Raw genomic sequence first — 18,523 nt, forward strand, 5'->3', positions numbered from 1 at the left:
TTTATAACCACAGGTGTCCAGCTAAATTAAACCACATTTGTAGAAAAGTTATTTATGCGAATAGTAAATTACAAAAAAAATCATTACAACAAATTTGTAGATTTAGACAACAAGCAATTGCGTGATACTAATAAATAAAAATATTAGAATCAGCCAGTAAATGAAACGAATATTGAATTAAAAATGAAAATTTGAGTTTTGTATTTACCCATCAAGGACTAATGCTGCCAAATAGCCACAGTAAATGTATAATTTTACACCGCGAATTTCAAAAAAGCTTACGATAGATGGCAGCATATATATTTACTTGGATGTATTACACCTGCACGTACATCTCTAGGCAGACACAGCTTTTCTTTAGAGGAAGCTCTTCAAATTGCATATTCTGATAAACTACCAGTTGATTCAATACATATTGAACCTCCCGAACCCAATTCTCTTACTGATGAAGAATCGGGGGATGAAGATTACAATGATTGTCACATATATTTAACTAGGTATGGAACTTCCCCTAAATCTACCAGAAGACCTAGTACTTCAATAAATAACATTACACTTAACAGGGTAAGCGATGAAATCAGATACTATAGACTCGACCACATTCTAAGTTGGAATTGCTAAAACCGTTGGTGATATTAATAATGAACACACTATTTACACTACCACTACATCAACACTTAAATTACACTGTCTGACGCGCGTTTCGATAACCAAGTTATCGTCTTCAGAGATAAACAGATCAGTTTAGTTCAGTCTCTGAAGATGATAACTAAGTTTGTGTTGGTGGAAACAGTGTGTTCAGTTCGACTTAATTTCTGATAAGTGTGCCAGATAAAAAAGAAAAGATGTGCAGGTGAAGGATGCTGCTATATGATGTGAAAAAAGTGCAATGCAGGACTTTATTTAGAATGCAATCCTATTTTTTAGTTTTTTTATTTTTACTAAAATTTTTGGAATTCTGTACGCCATTTGGCAACACGTGCTTTTTTTTAAATTAACGTTCATATTGAAAAAAATTTTTGTATTAGTTATTAGTTAAAGTTGACAAAAAGCGAAAAAAAAATATTTGAGCTCTCATAGGTTAATATCTGTACCGATACAATTTTTATTTAATTGACAATTTGTTTTCCAAAGTTTTTTGTATTATTTGATAATTTATTTAATGATTTTATATGCTGTTTTGCTATGAAACAAAAATGTACATAAATATTGATATTAATAACGTTTGGGGTTAAAAAGTACATTAAACCCATAGAAAAAATGACATTGAGTTAAATTCCAAACAAAAAATGTTGAAAAAAAAAAGGAAAATAATGAGAAATAAAAAAAACTTTCAGAGTACTTCCTGAAGATGGATTACAGACACAGAAATCTGTAATATTAAGAAGTCTTTGGTTTTACGATCCACAAAAACGGTGAAAGTTAAGCTCGAAGCCTCAAATTTTACAGCAAAGTGCCATTCACCCCTTAAAGCAAACCAAACATTAGTACATAGACCGAGAAAATGCAATTAACAGATCCCCAGACTAGTTTGGAGAAATATAGACAACGGGGCAGTTTAATTTTGTAACATGTGGTTGTAGATAAGGAACAAATTGAGGGAAGTAAATCACACCAAAGCTGATGAAATCAAGCAAGAAAAAGGTCATAGGGACGATTTTAGCATACCTTGAAATTAACCTTAGCAACCGGAGCATTATGGCAATATGATGTGATTTAATGCAGAATTTGGGTTGCAGGATCATATCAAGGTGTAAATGTATGTTAAAATTATAGGAAAACATTTCCATAGCTATATCGGGAATAAAAATGAATGCTACAAATTTCAAGGTACACTAACATCTTACTTAAAAACTTCTATAGGCTCTAGATTTTTTTACATGATGAATGAGTAGTAGTTCAAAGTAACCCTGACTATATTTTAAAAGAATAAGAAAAATAAATAAAGTGGATAAGAAGTTGGATTCTTTTAAAATTCGTTCCTAATCGACAGTTACAAAGTTGAACCAAAATGTCTATTGCGGTTACAGATGCCAAAAGATATTTCCCAAACTAAAGTAGTACCACTGCTCCTTTTTTAAGTTTAACTTACTTATTTCTCTCTAGATTAGTAGGGGATGTCTTATCGTTACTTATATCAACCATAATTACATGATAAAGGAAGGGTGGTAGAAGAAAAGTAACGTTGAAACAACCCTGATCAATTTAGGGAGAAATAAGTAAGTTATTTAGAATAAATAACTTGAAAAAAGTAGCAGTTGTACTACTTTTGTTTTGGAAATGTCTTTTGGTATCGGTAACTGTAATAGACGTTTTAGTTCAACTCTGTAACATGTAGGTATGGATTAGGAATGAATTTTGAGAGAATAAATTCCAGATTCCTCATGCTAAGTCAAGTTTATTCGAAAAAATAGAGAAAAATGTAGACAGTGGCGTCATGAATGAAGAGTTGTAGAGAAAAGTAAAGATGAGAAAACCCCTAAACTAGTTTGGAGTGAAATAAGTTATTAGAAGTTAATAACTTTAAAAAGGTTACATAGATACTGTCTTGGTCAAAGAAATGCTTTGTAGGCATAACAGACGTTTTGGTTTAGCTCTGGAACAGATAGTTGTCAATTAGGGACGAAGTTTTGAAAAATAAATTCCAAATTCATCACGCTAAATCATGTTTATTTGATAAAAAAACGATAACGAAATAAAAATTAATGTTTAAATAAAAAAAATGGTAACAGGATATTTCACACTTATAATTTCGAAATGTTGATTAATAGTCGACGAATAAATTTTTTTATTAAAAAAAAAACATTATTAAAAATTTCTCAGTCTTTTCTTGCAACATTGCACAGTACAATAAGCGAAAATATTAAATATTTTGGGATAATTTGTGCATATGCTTGCATAAGAAAAGTCACAATAACTGTTTCGTTACAGTTCGTCATAAATTTGCTAAAATTGTATAAAAGTGAAAAAATAACACCTTACAATTAAATCATGTAGTCTTCAGATCTACAATTAGATTTTCAGTCTTCAATTTCGAAGAATACTGACGTGGTAACATCGGCATATAGAAATTTTCGGCTGCCGGTTTTTTGGGAGATTCCCATCTTTTACTAGGACTCATTACGACGTAATCCGATTCCCCTGTAAATATTTTGGATATTCTAGAAAGATCATGAGCGGGCATCGTGTTGGCGCGATGTTTTAAATGCGAAATACTATTTTCTGATGTTAGTCGCTTTAAGCTGGAAAAAAAATTTTCATTAGTGAATATGGAAAACATAAAGTCATATCAGTCTCTTCTTTAGCCGTTCTTGTTAGCTACCAGGTGGGAGTATCAACGGCAACATCACCACCAACTTAGACCACAGTTGATGAATGCAACAATTGATATTCCTATTTATTATATCATTTTATTTCTTTACCGAAGGTACCAAGTGGAAGTAACAAAAATAAATTAAACCCAATCACCAAAAGTTACACCCCCATGGAGCGTAACATGGTCACCAACTTAGACTAGTTTACGGATGCGAAATTTAAGTGAACAACATGCAGTTATACAATTTTGTTTTCTACTCAGTACAAATTTGCTGGAACTGGTTTAATTTTGGAAACAGCTTACAAAGATGGGAAAAACTCATGTATACGAAGGATTTGCACCATTTATAAATAGCAATATATCTATTAAAGACAAACTTCGTCGTGAGTAGCGATTTATCTTGGAGCTCTGTTCAGATGATTTTGAAAGTAGAGTTTGGAGCAAAAATTACCCAGAATCGAAGCAACAAACAAGTCAAGGGAAGAATTCATCGACTCATGCAGAGTTTGTTCCTCCAATTCATTTTGAAACCTTAGGTAGATACTGCGTTAAAAGACTCGATTTGAGACAGATGGGAGACTGGATTTGGTCCTATGTGACTTTTTTTATATCCACACATGAATAGAAGACAGATTCTACAATATTGAAGAGGTCAAGAGAAACCAACGAGGAAGTTATAAGGGAGGATATTTTGAAGGGAATATTCCTGTTATTTTTAGGTCATCCCTTGTAAAACTCTGATCATTCGAAAATAATTTTATTTTTTGGAAAGCGTTTTCAACTTCATCAATTTTTTTTATAAAAATTTCTTCCTGAAGAAGAGTCTCCACCTGGGGACTCGAGGTTACATCCAGAAAGGTCTAGACGCATTTGATATAATCAAAAACGAACAAGAAATTAAATAGAGAAAGAAATTTTGAAAAATGAGTGATAAAAGTCTTAAAATACGAGGTGTGGCAGATAAATTCCAGGAATTTATCAATAAAGAAGTTTCGAATAAAAAGTTTATTATCAATTATCATAGTAGTTTCCATTTAAATCTTTAAAAACTATCCTTGGTAATCATCTGAAGTTTAGAATAACAATTACAGTTTCTTTGACCTGTTCTACATCACCATGATGAGGTCCCGAGGAGTGCCTATATCTTAAGAATGAGCTACAAAATCCAGTTGTTTGTGGCAACATAAAATCGCAGAAATCGCGTGCCTCTATCTTATTAATTACCACTACAACTCGGTGTAGGGGCCTAGACAATTCACCTCCAAACTGACCTGTTCCTCACAGTCCTCTCACATTCATAGTTTGTCTTCGGAAACTTGATCAGTCCATAAGTCCTCTTTTTTTTACTGCTGTCCACTTTGGCATTCATGATTCCTCTTGTCCTCCGTTCCTAGGATGTGTCCAAACAATCTCAACCTCTGGGATCTAATGAATCGGATGATGTTTTCATTCTAATTAGTCAATTTATTCTTCTGAGAATTTTTCTCAAATATTCTTGGTCTTTTTGTGTCATCCATCCATCCATCCATCCAGTCTGCTTCGTTTGATCTATTCCCTCCATTTATTTTTCTGATGATTTTTCTTTCAAATATTCTCAATTTTTCTTGGTCTTTTTGTGTCATCCATCCATCAAGTCTGCTTCGTTTGATCTATTTCCTCCATTTATTCTTCAGATAATTCTTCTTTCCAATATTCTTCATTTTTCTTGGTCTTTTTGGGTCATCCATCCATCTAGTCTGCTTAGTTCATTCTAATTTATCCATTTATTTTTCTGATAACTTTTCTTTCAAATATTCTCAATTTTTCATGGTCTTTTTGTGTCATCCATCCATCTAGTCTGCTGTGATCATTCTAATTTATCCATTTACTGTTTTGATAATTTTCTCTCCAATATTCTTAATTTTTCTTGGTCTTTTTGTGCCATTCAATCAACATTCTCTGCTACAAGTTACAATTGATCTTATCAGAGTCCTGTAGATCCACATTCCCTTCAATCATGACATTTCTTGGACGTTCATCGCGATAATTTCTACCTATTTCTGCCTTTATTTATGCATCTTGAGGTCATACTCAAATATCCAGGTCTCATATCTAGTGATTGGCTAATTTATCCAGCTTCGGGTGTCGCTCTGAATTTGGCACAAAGATCCTTGTTTGAAGGAGAGCTTTTGACATTACGTTCTGCCTGTTTAAATCCTTGGACAGTTTTTTGTTTATATCTAGCTCATGAATTAACTCTTGATGGTGACATGTGATATTAGGAACTCCTTCACATGTACCTATAACTGCAATCCAGAAGAATTTCTGAGATTTTTTTTTGATATATTTCACTTTGTAATGTCAGTCACTAATTTTCACAACACTAAAATCTGCACGAAATACAAAGCTTGACATTGTACTGACAAAGAAAGTCCATTTGCTAGACAGATATGGATGAAGTTTACGAGTTACAATTAAGTTCCCATAACTTAATTGTCACACCTCTTATAGTAACAATAAAAGGAAAATTACATACTTCATCCATGTTAAATCTAACGATCTTGGTGGTAAGGGAGGTGGTGGATAGAATGTCTTCCTTAATTCAACGATGACATCGGATGGATTCTCATAAACGTGGCTAATGTGTTTGGAATTAACTGTGGATGTATTTTCGTAATCGTCTGGAATTTCCTCGTATATTCCCGAAGCTAATGATATACCAGATTCGTTTCTTGGAATGCCGATTTTACTAAAAAAAAAATATTTTTTTTTATTAAAATCTTAAAATTCATCATATTTTTGACCCATTAATGCTCAAGTTTTTTTATTAGTTTGATTAATTTATATTGTTTCAAAATAGTCTAAAAACTAAAGTTGCTTCTGATCACTTGAGGAGTAATTTATACCAAGCAATTAGGACAATTAAAGCAAAAATAATACAATGGTACGGATACATTGAAAGAATGGAAAGCCGGCAAGGTACAAGGAAAATTACAGAGTGGAAACCAAACGAGAAAAGATTGCCTGAAAGACCTAAAAATAGATGGGAAGATCAGATTGTATGCATAATTTTCTTATTTTTAAGTAAGTCTTCAACTGGGGCCACTATTTATCTATTTTTATAATCTACTGCTTCTTTATTTTACAATAAATAAATTTAATAGGCTTGATCCTATTTATTTATTCTCCGTTATACTCGATAAAATTTCAAAATTATGTAGAAATAACTCGTGGTGCAATTAAAAAATTAAGTTTTCCAAATACTAAGTAATATACAAGGGTGTTGAATTTGAAATGAGATAGTTAGTATCGGCCCTGTATAATTTTTTTTAGAAAAAAAAATTTAATCAAAAAATACAAATCGATCATTTAATTATTAACGAATATATTCGATTTGGCTGTTTCGCTCTGGATACACAGATGATTCTTCTACCCGCTTTATACGCCTGACCTGGTCCCATGTGACTTTTTCTTATTTCCATGCATGAAAACCGATTCCACGACGTTGGGAATGAAAAGAAAAAAACGAGGAAGGATCTGTGAGATACTGAAAGTTCTGATGAGACAAATGGATTAGTTGTAATGGAGAGTATATCGAAAGGGGTAACGTTATTTTTGTAAGAAATTTGGGATTCAATACATTTCCTGCTATTTCTAGTTGTTTGTGGGATCCTGTATCGTGGATAGTAAAATATTTAGATATATTCAAAAACTTACTGATTTGAACCGACAAGATCTTGCGATGAATCTTCTGTTTCACTACCGCCTGGTGTTTTTGTTATCACATCTAATCCATTTGTGATTGAATTTGAATCATCCTGGAAATTGATAATAATTAAATAGTTTGTGAAGCATAACATCTTTATTAAAAAAATGGAGATTATACTACATGCTGCTACTGGAACTACTATCGTTTAATGGGAGTGGACACCAGATGCTCCTCTATACCCTTTTTTTGGATTCAGTTATCATAACTCCTTTCATTCACTATTTTTTTTATTCATTACTACTTCATTTATTTGTTGTATTGATGTTCCTTTCCTTCCTCTTTCCTCTAATAGTCGTTGTGACTAATTTTTCCTGGATTTAATCTACAATGATATTCTTCTACAATGTCTAAGAGCAGGAGCAACTGTGTATAAAGAAAACAAACATTTTTGTGGCAGACAGGAGGGAAGTTCTACAATGTCTAAAAGCAGAAGCAGCTGTGCATAAAGAAAAAAAACATTTTTTGTGGCAGACAGGAGGGAGGTTCTTCACAATGTCTAAAAGCAGGAGAAGATGTGTATAAAGAAAAAAAACCTTTTTTGTGGCAGACAGAAGAGTGGTTCTTCTACCGTGTCTACACACTTTTGAACTCTGCCATTATGTGTCTGTACCACTTCAGACATCTTTTAAATATTGTTTCCTATTGGAACTTTTCTTTTATTACCACATTTCTTATCTTGTCCTGCTTTTTTTCCTTGGTTGTTTCATCTCTGCTGTTATTATTCTACTCTTGTTCACTAGGCAAGTTTCACTTCCATATATTAACTGGGGTCTGTTATCGAGTTGTATATTCTTATTTATTTGTCTTTTTCTTTTATCCAAAATTGTATTATCTAGAGTATAGTATATTTGTTTACTATCTCTATATCTATTTTTCTATCTTCTGAGAAAATTATTACCCCCCGGAGGTGTTCATATTAATTGTCCTTTCATTATTAAATCTCCCCATGATCTTTTTTTTAGTTTACTACCATTCTAGGGTCTTCTATAATCTTTATTCATGTCTCTACTTTATTCTTCCATTTATTTAAATGGATATGCAAGTTTTACTACATCGTCTGGTCTATTTTCACCGATTCTAGGTTTATGTAGCCAATTTTAGTTTCCAGTTTATAGTTCTTCTCTTTTATTGCTTTTTAACATCCTATCCATGAGTAGTATAAATAGAAGAGGACCAAGACTGTCGTCTCCTTGTTTTTACCCCATCCATAATCTCCATCTGTTTGAGAATATTCCCTCCTACGTTCTCGTACTTATTATTATCTTTATTTAAAAACTAGAAACAGACACTTCAATATAATCGAGTTTTATTTAACCAATACAAATGGTTTAAATGAGCAAAGTCACTTAAATAGGGGGTTGAATTAGTAGAAGGACCTCCCTATACCACTCGTACAAGAGGATTTTCAACGTACAATATATAGCCCCGATACCCTCAAACAAACTCAGCAACATAAGCGAAGAAATTCAAGTCACAACTGAAGACAATTTGACCATTTTTTTTTATATTTGGGGTCTTTTCCCATGTGCAATCTGAAATTTCCACAACGACAATGCTTTCCTCATAGATTCTGCATTAGTATTTGACTAAAAAGGCATTCAAACGATGCATAACCACCCTATAATGCAGATATTATTCCCTGCAACTTTTTTGTTTTCCAAGATGCAGTCAGACCTCAAAAGAATTCATCATAGTGACAAAAACAATTCCAAAGAAGCTGCAACCGTGGTTTTAAGTGAATTAACTCTCGCCAAGGACGCTATGAATGGTGAGAACAATGTTGGAATCTGTTATATATGAAGACTGTTGTGAAGATAGATTAAATTTTTTTTGGTTTGCCATAAATCTGCCCTCGCATTTGACATTTAGAAATTATCTGAGTCATAGTTCAAAATTGTGACATGAATGTTGAATACAAAGGCCCTTAGTACCCCATTTGAAACTACCAGATATCGATATCTTTGAAAAAATTCATGAGACACCTTAGCCTTAACATTTTAATGTTATTTGGGCAACTGTAAGGCTTCTCCATGAACTTTATAGGCACTGATCGTTAATGTGGTCTGCACTTTCTTTCTTCTCCAAGCACCAGAGACATTTCTGATGGTCTGTGTTGCCTATAACATGAAAATGACATCTTTGATGACAGTGTTTGTCAGGTATTTCAATCTCCCAAATACTGTCTTGTAAGCAAACTTCTCAGTGATTTGAAGGCTGCATTTTTGGTTATTCCAAACATAGGCTCTACAGATGGGTTTACTAGTCCCAGTATGGTAAACGGATCAGCCTCTTTCGTTGTTTGGTTGTCTTAAGCTCAGCAAAAATATATAATCTGTATATAAAAATCTTTGTGATACCAAAATTTCCAGTTGTTTTTCTTCATTTCTGTACAGCTTAGGGCTGCGTTTCAAGATTTTTGGAATTTTAATTCAACAAGTTGTTTGTTCTATTTTCGAATATACCTGGAACATCTTTTTCCGCAATTTGTGCCTTCATCACAGGTGGTGAGTGGTAACAAAATCAGGAATGTAGAAGAGCTCCAGTTCAGCAAGAGATGTAACACTTACCTTTGATTTGGCAAGATATTCAGACTCATCCGAAACCAGAGATGCTCTAATCCCAGAATCTTCACTACCAGTTTGGCTCCTCAAACACACTGGACTGTCGGAATGAAAGGAATTGTTCAAGACATTAAATAAATCGCCTTCGCTTCGACTAAGTCTGTTTTTTGTTTTAGAAAAAGTGCCCCTTGCTACTAGATGATGTAGAAGATTCGAAGCATCCTTACAATAGAGAAGTATTTGACCCGGACCTGCTGGAAACTCACTAAATAAAACAAATAATAAAATTATTATCGATTATATTTTTTACATAAAAATCTTATAATTACCTGCTAGTGTGCATAACGATGATTTTGTGATCAGCTTCTAGCTGCGAAGGTGCCTGAAGATGAAACTGATGAAATTGAAACCATTTCCAAATTATTTTTTGTTCGCCCGTACACGGATCGCTTATAATTAATTCCTGTTGATTCAAACTTAATACACCGAAAGTTCCTATCAAGCCTGCTGCTCTAGAATGATGGTTATCCACCAAAGACACTCTAAAGTTGGAATTATCCACTAAAAAAAAAATTTATAAAAAAATATTGAAACTATAGTTGGATAAATACATAAAGAACATGATGAAAAAGAAAATCCAGGAAGAGGGAGAATTGGATCAAACCTATATAGATTTGAGGGCGGCTTTTGACACTATTGATAGGAAATATGGAAATGGGAATCGAAATATCAACAAAATTAATACAAACAAGAAACTAATACATGGTATGAACCCATTTACAAGTGTTGCGAGGCAAGAGAAGAAGAGGTAGATTGAGATGGAAAGTAAGATAACAGATAAAGATAGGGGGAAGAAGAACGGATTTATAAGAACAAAAAAGATTTAAAGAGAAGGGAAGATAAAGACAGAAATAAAAAACAAGATCATAATGGGACTTGAGACATGGTGAGTGAGCACCCGAGGAAAATAGAGATGAAAACAAAGTAAGATAGATCAAGAAATAAGACAAATAACAAAAAGAGGATCAATAGTAAAATAAAATAGTGAGAAAACAATTAAATCGGTATCGATACATTGGAAAAACGGGAACAGACAAGTTTACAAGAAAATTAATTGAATTAGAAGTAAGATTTATATATTTCCCATATTTTTTACATATACAGGGTGGCGCAATAGAACTGTATCCCAATAAGCTCCATTTAACACAATAATTAAAAGATACCGACTTTAGAGCAAGATTGGCATTTGCTAAAGAAATGCTTAGTCCATTTTCCACTTTTGACAAAATCCTTTTTTCAGATGAGGCTCATTTTCATTTAAATCGGTTCGTAAACCGACAAAATTGTCGTTATTGGACCGAAAAAAATCCAAAAATAAACGAAAAACAGAACAGTTAGGAGTATAAAAAATAATTTTGTGTCTTTTGAATCATTTTCTAGTAGTAGTACCAAATTACCAAAAGCAAGAATCATTATAGAGCAATTATATGTCAATAAAAAATAATTTTCTTTAATTTAAAATCAGAAAAAACCTAAAATTATGAACATATAAAAAATAATTTTGTGTTTTGAATCATTTTATAGTGACCTAACAGTTTATAATCTCATTTTGTTGTTTATTTCTTTATTTTATTGGAACTGTTTATCGTTTACAATTATAGATATAGAATTGTAATAAATTCAACACAAATCATTTTTAAAAACATTCTTAAAGAAGCTAAAGATCGTAAAATTAATTGAACCATAGATAAAATCCTCTAGTCTTGTATTAATCATATTAAAGATATTAAATAATTACCTGGAATGTAAGAAGCCACAGCAAGCATCCTTCTTATAACCGACATCCATTCTTGTGATTGACTTTCAGAGTTTCCATTTAAAAATATTAAAGGTTTTTGTTTTCTACCTAAATTGAATAACCCAAAAGCGTATTGTTTAGTTCGAGACTCTGTTCTACATATTGTGGAAGACCTGGGTAGTATAAAACGATGTAAAATGTTCCCTTCTTTAGAAGATCGTAATTTCAATTCCACGCCATTTTCAATGCTATCCAAACGGTTTATCTCACACCATTGTTTCTTCCAGGTCTGTATTAGACATAAAAATGAGTAAGAGTGAGAAGCAAACAAAGCGCGGGGCCTCAACTGCAACACTGTGAGCATTTTAACCGACTGACGTGGTTCCAACAGGATGGGGTTACATCACACACCACTAACAATTCTTTAACTGCATGGCACGAGTTGCTCTCAGAAATGATGATTTCACGAAAAGGTGGTATTGAATGGGCACCTCGGAGCCCTAACTTGAGATCACCTGATTTTTTCTTGAGGGGTTATTTTAAGAGCGTGGTATACGAAAAAAATCCACGAAATTTGACAGATATAAGAAACAATATTGAAGAAAAGGTCATGAGTATTCTTGGAGCACATGTTCAAAAAGTTTTTGAAAATGTACGCAAACGGTTTGAGGAGTGCCATACCATTAAATACATATAAAAATAAGTACATATAATGTATTTGTTTTCCAACTAGACTAGCCGGGTCGTTATGAGACACCCTGTGTATTGATAATATGAAATTCTTGTCGAGTAAACGCCGAGAAATGTGCTGCTACCATTCTATTTGTACATCAAGACAATTGACATAACTACTGATTCCAGAGCACTTTTGGAGGACTGATAATAACCAGAGAAGACCCAGACAAGGCTTCCATGATGATTGAGGTTTGTTAGAAGTGCCACAATACTTTCCGGCAGGTATAATTATGGCATTAGTCAAGATAAAGTTCAAGAAAATTGAACTTACTTCCATTTGAACCACTACTGGTTCCCTGTACTACAGACCATGAAAAGCAACATCTTCCAAACCCTGGGAGAACCCCAAAAAGGTCATGATTTATTCCTAATGAGAATTATATCAAATAGAATATCATCAGAACTTTAATCTGAGGTGGATGAAGTGTTAAAGAGGGGTAGCAATAGGTTAGAGGTTCATATAGGTATTATTATGATTGAAGGGAGGTTATCTCAAACAAACATTTCAGGAATGCATGTGGAACCATATGCACCATTCTTAGAAAACACATTTTTATTGAAATGTGCCTATCACATGTACAGCAATGCATATTACAAGATCAAGTAATATATCTAATCCCAAGAAACTTTTTGGGGACTAATAATAAACAAAGAAGACCTGGACAAGACTTCCATGATAATTGAGATTTGTTAGAAGTACCACACCGCTTTTCCGTAGGTATAATTATGGCATTAGTCAAGATATAGTTCAAGAAAGTTGAATTTAGTCTCGATTGTCTACAGATTCTCGATACTGCAGACCATGAAATAGTAAGTTGAGGTGGAGGTGTTACATAGGGTAGCATTAGGTTAGCACATTAACTGCCACAATATTTTTTTTTAAATTGTTAATAATTTCAAAATAAGTGATTAGGAACCTTTTTTGGTTAATTATGGGATGAAATGGGTTAAACTTATCTTGAAGTTACGAAAGAGCAGTTTTGATAAACCCTATATATTTTGTGTGTTTATTAATAGACATATGTTGGTGAAATAAATTCCATGAGGTACTTAATTACAAAACAAATTAGGTAACAATGTAATAATCAATAGTAAATGGCATGATTGGATGATTGTTTGAAAAGGTGAATTGATAACATCCTACAACAGTTTGTAAACAACAGTGATCATTAAAAAGATGCCTGATAACTCAGTTTTTAGTTTTCAAGGCCTTTCTGAAGATATTTAGTTATATAAATAGTTTTTTTATTGGATTTGATTATTTTTTTATAACTGTTAATTATCAATATTTTTATATGATTATATATGTTATAATAAACGTTTTTTAACTTTGAGCTTTATAATCTAATATAAAAAACCATTCCTTTAATTTAAATAAAAAAAAATTCATTAAAAGGTGAAATCTGAATATTATTACTTATAAGAGAATCATAAAAACAGAATGTAGAATAATAACAAGTAAGCATATTGATAAATTATTTTTTAGACACTGATTTGTACAAAAATAAACAAGGTATCATGAAAACAAAATGTAAAATAATAAATAACAAGTATTAGATTGATAATTTACATGTTTAAAAAATAAACATTTCTTTAATATTGAAATAAACATTGTATTGAAATGTAAAATTTTAACTGGGTTCATATTTTTATACAGGAAATAAAGAAAAAAACATGAAATATATAAATAATATCAATCACTTTTTATATATCGACTTGTTTTTCGAAAAAATCACAAGTAATGAAATATAGGTTAAAGCAATAGTTAGATGCCAATAATTCATAGTAAATATATTCATAATTACAAAATAAAAATAAATAATAATTACCATTGGAATTAACCCTGTGATGTGTTATATGAATTTAATTTTTTTTCATGTTTAATTCCACCGTAGCTAGGCGAGGTCAACACGCAAAGTACCCGCCATTAATAAAATAAAAATGTACTCACCTTCCACGGTGTGAATCCTCGTTTTGATTTAGATGGCATTTTGACATCTAAGTAACCGTTGAAGCAATCTACTTGAGGCATGGTCTATGATTTATTTATCTTTCATCAAACATTTGTAATTTCAATTTCTTAATTAGAAAAATGATTCATCCCTCACACCATGATCAAAACATTCAAAACATAAACAACTTTAAGGTGGGGGGAGTATCGATCCGAGATGAACACTCGAACGCGTTGGTATAATCATTCGATACAACTCAATTACAATTTTCAAAAACATGACAAAAATTACCAATATTTATCTATTTTACTAACGATATATTTTTGAAAGTCAATTCATTTGTTTTATCTCTATTATTCAATAAATAGAAATAATATGTGTAACGACAGAAATTCGATATATTTGTAAGAATGGTTGCCTATCCCCTGTTCCATTTACCCCTTCCGTCATTCTAACATTATAGTCCGGGAGCCAGCAGCATAAATACACAACCAAATTCCTCTTAGGACATAATTAGTAGAATGCATCAGAAAGTTGTATAATAAAGCTTAGTGAACGTAAACTGCGGCTTGGTGGGTGGGATGAGATGAGAAAAAAAAAGAAATTTAGACATTTCCTCCCACCTAAAAATTTGTGTAACTCAATATCTCGAGGAAAGAAAATAAACAGCTGAGTTTACTATAGTGTATTATGTTGGCGCATGAATAAATATATAAGTCTGGCTATCTCTGTGGAAAAACCGTCACCTGGCTCCCGGACTATTAGTCTTCAGAGTTCTTTTTTTGGTATCTTGGGTCTCTTTTTGTGGTTTCAACTATCTCATCAATCTCTATAATGATCAATATAGGACTCAGCATTTCTTCCTGAATTAATCCGTATCTTATTTTGATTCTTTAAGATTCTAAGTTATTTTCCGGACGTAATCCTTGTTATTGGCAAATAGATGTTTCATTGTGTTCAACAGTCTTTTAGATACATTTCTTTGTTTCACTATTATCTATTTTACAGTCAGAAGCTTTTTGTAGATCTAGGAATGCAATGTATACTAATTTTGTTTTTTTCGTTATTACACTGTGTCTTTTCTTAAGCTCACTTTGGCTTTATTTAATTGATTCTCAACTATTGTGTTTAGTTTTTTCTTAAGTATGTTTTCATATACTTTTATCTAGATTTATTATCATTTCGAGTGATAGTCTGTCATTCCCTGTCGATTCTACTCTAATTCCTCAATGTTTTCCCCAATCTCCCCCATTATTGGTTAGGTTAGGTTATGTAAAGCAAGGTCAGTTGGCACGAATTTTAAAAATCGTGAGGTCGCGTATACCCAGATATTTCTATATTCTTTAATCTTGATACGGAATATGGAATAAAGAAAGTTGAGGAGTAATAACGAAAAATTGTAACATTAATGCTTTATTCCACTTATTAACAATACTATGAACACAAGTATTTACAATATTTATTAACCAAAATTAGAATAATTGCTAATACACTCTTTTCTTTATTGTCATTCAATTCAACATTATTAAACTATGTATACATTATATTTTACATATTTATAGTGATTTAGTAACACGTGTATATATAAATGATTATTTAAACTATGTTATCTAAAAAATTAGAGCCATACAGCTGTTGGAAATTGACGAGAGTTGATGATATGGAGGGCAAATATATTATTATGTATATCAAGAAATAGGTGCATGCTAATATAACTTATTGATCACAAAAAATTATACAAGTCATGTTAAATTGTAAATATAATTATGTGACATTTCAAAGTAGCACTCAATTCTGAAATCGTAATTTCAGAGGTTGATTTAAGTTAAATGGAAACCAGTGTATAAAATAAAATAGTTTTTCATTTTTTTTAAATTTTTTATAGCCTCGGGCAACGACGAGACGGACTCACTTGCCAGACTAGGATCGGCGAACTTACCGATGGACCTAGACAATTTCTTTGGTGTAGCTAAAAGGGTAATTTTATACTTTCGCGGTATCCTCGTTCTTTTGGCTGTAGAAAATCGAAAAATCATCCGATTTCGATGAATTTTTTTTTTAAATTTTTGTTTTTACGGCGGATTTACGAAAAAAAATATGGGAATAGAAAAAAATGAAAACTTATATTGGTTTAAGGCTTTAAATATTTATGAAAATGCACTTATTCGCGTATAATTGTTGATATTTTTTTTTCCAAATAATTAAATGAAGTTGTTATATTTTTTTTCATAATCTACACAAAAAAGGACAAATTTAAAAAAAAATTATACAAAAATGTTTAGTTACCATGTTTTTACAATTAAAAATGATAAAAATTTCTCTTAAAATTGACCTTTTCTCACATATAATCGTTTGTATCTATTTTATTAATTAATCATTGAATTTATAAGAACAAAAACATTCTCAAAATCACTTAGTGTGATCAAGTTAAAAGTTAAAAATAAAAGTTAACTTTGAAAAATTGAAAATTTTCACCATTAAAAAAAAGATGTCTTACTAAGGTTGACTGTTAAAGGGAATTAAAAGTCATGAAACCATATAAAATCTTCAAGTGAGATATTTCCTATATTCATATAAAAGATAAATTCATCGTAAAAAGGAGATTTTGAAAAAAAAATTTTTCTAGAGCGTTTATGATGAAATTTAAAGTCAGAAAACCATATGAAATCTTTAAGTGAGATAAAAAATGAATAAACAAACATTTTTCAATTGTTTTTTTTTTTCGAAAATGTTCGTTTTTTTGTGTAGATTAACAAAAAAAATATTAACTGCGTTTGATGGTTTGTAAAAAAAATATGAACGATTATATGCAAAGAAGCGTATTTAAAACGTAGATTTTGAAAAAAAATTCATAGAATTCCGATGATTAAGTATTGGTACATAGAAGGTGTTCTAACTATTCTGAGGGTTTAATTAGGGGTAAACTAACCTCAAAATTTCACAAAAGTTATTTATTTGTCAGTTTCTTTGAAAAAAAATCTTCATTCCATAGATAATCTGATTTTAAAACTTTTTATATAACCAACGATATGTTATTCAATAAATTGGGTATGAATTTATACATCAAATTTGACAATGTGCGAAATATTGGGTTGTACTTAAGATGCAACATGGTAGTGCCTAGAAAATGGGTGCACCATGACCAGAAGTGAAGATACCAAGATGAACAAGAACAAAAAAGAATTGACCTTCTTCGATCTTGGACAAAATAACGGAAGAAACCAAGGAGAAAAATGCCAAAAGATTTTATGAGTTGAGGATCCTTTATAAGCATTCGGCGCCTAGAAAATGAGTACACGACGACCAGAAGTGAAGGTACCAAGATGAAAAAGAACATGGTCGAAGACCATAATATGTATTTGTATAAAAACCTAATTGAAATTCTTCTTCTTCTTCATAATTACCAAAATAGTGTAAAACGCGTTTTCAAATTCCTAATTTCTAAAAAGTTTCTGTGCACCTCTAGTTTTCGTACCGCCAGACCCTTCACAGGTTTCAAGGTTTTAGCTGAGGGCCTCAAATAGTCCCAGTCCGGGCCTGGTGCTCACATTGAATACTTTAAATGAAACTATTCGAGTTGCTCTTTTATTTGACATCTTATTAAAATCTGTAAGTTTAACGTTATAAATGTTATAAAGAGTTAAATCCCTCATGTTCATTTATAAATCCCGGTAATTTTGGAAAAAAGATATGTTAGTTTTTTTGATGTATTATTACAATATTATGATATATATTCAATCTGGATTCAAGTAGATATGTTAGATGATATGCTTTCCGGTGAATGTTACATCTTACAGTTATACAACTTTACAATTCTTAAAATTGAACGATAAAATTTAGTTTTATCCATTTTCTCATTAAATTCAGCTGAAATAATAAATTTTCTTAATTTTAAACTCAAAAATTCATAACCTCTCATCTTTTTATATGGACGGCGTAAGCAACGCCATCTATTATGGTCAGCTATTTCGCTCAAACGATGCTCCAACTTCTTTAACTAGTCTAAAGAATACGTTTTCGCGAGGTTTGCAAAGGAGATATCCGAGTGGACGATGACCTCGTCATTTGACCCTCATTTCTACCTGGGGCTTTACTTAAGAAACAAAAAGAAGTCAATAGGGTCGAAATACGGTGGAAGGGGAAGGAGTTGGTAGGACAATTAGAACGTAACGAGGGCGGAAGAGCTGGCCGATGCGTCTACACGGTGGAAGAACACTTTTTTCTTCTCCAAAATAGGGATTTTTCTTTCAATTCGGGGTTAAGTATGTCCAATAATTTGACATAAGGGTGTAATTCACTATTTTGGTTGTTTCTTAGTCTCTGGTGTGAACTAATTGATACATCTTTCGTCGAATGTCACGAAACGACGCAGAAACTTTTTCTAATTGCACAAACAGAATCAACTACTGCTCT

The 18,523-nt window shown here is 31.8% G+C and overlaps 1 protein-coding gene across 2 annotated transcripts; it reads right to left on the reverse strand.

Annotated features, from left to right (window-relative positions):
• Positions 1-2,649: 2,649 nt before the first annotated feature.
• On the reverse strand, positions 2,650-14,301 carry LOC130894969 (uncharacterized). Of its 2 annotated transcripts, none has more exons than XM_057802041.1 (7): positions 14,110-14,301; positions 11,424-11,712; positions 9,955-10,186; positions 9,632-9,890; positions 7,013-7,113; positions 5,832-6,044; positions 2,650-3,242 (listed from the first exon to the last, which is right to left on the reverse strand). In XM_057802041.1, exons 1-7 carry the CDS (start codon positions 14,188-14,190, stop codon positions 2,990-2,992), a joined length of 1,428 nt encoding a protein of 475 aa, XP_057658024.1. In that variant the 5' UTR covers positions 14,191-14,301; the 3' UTR covers positions 2,650-2,989. The 2 variants fall into 2 exon arrangements, with proteins under 2 accessions (XP_057658024.1, XP_057658025.1); XM_057802042.1 differs by lacking the exon at positions 14,110-14,301 and adding an exon at positions 13,988-14,107.
• Positions 14,302-18,523: the final 4,222 nt, after the last annotated feature.

This window comes from Diorhabda carinulata, chromosome 6 (genome assembly GCF_026250575.1).
Source record: "Diorhabda carinulata isolate Delta chromosome 6, icDioCari1.1, whole genome shotgun sequence".
Taxonomy (NCBI): Eukaryota; Metazoa; Arthropoda; class Insecta; order Coleoptera; family Chrysomelidae; genus Diorhabda; species Diorhabda carinulata.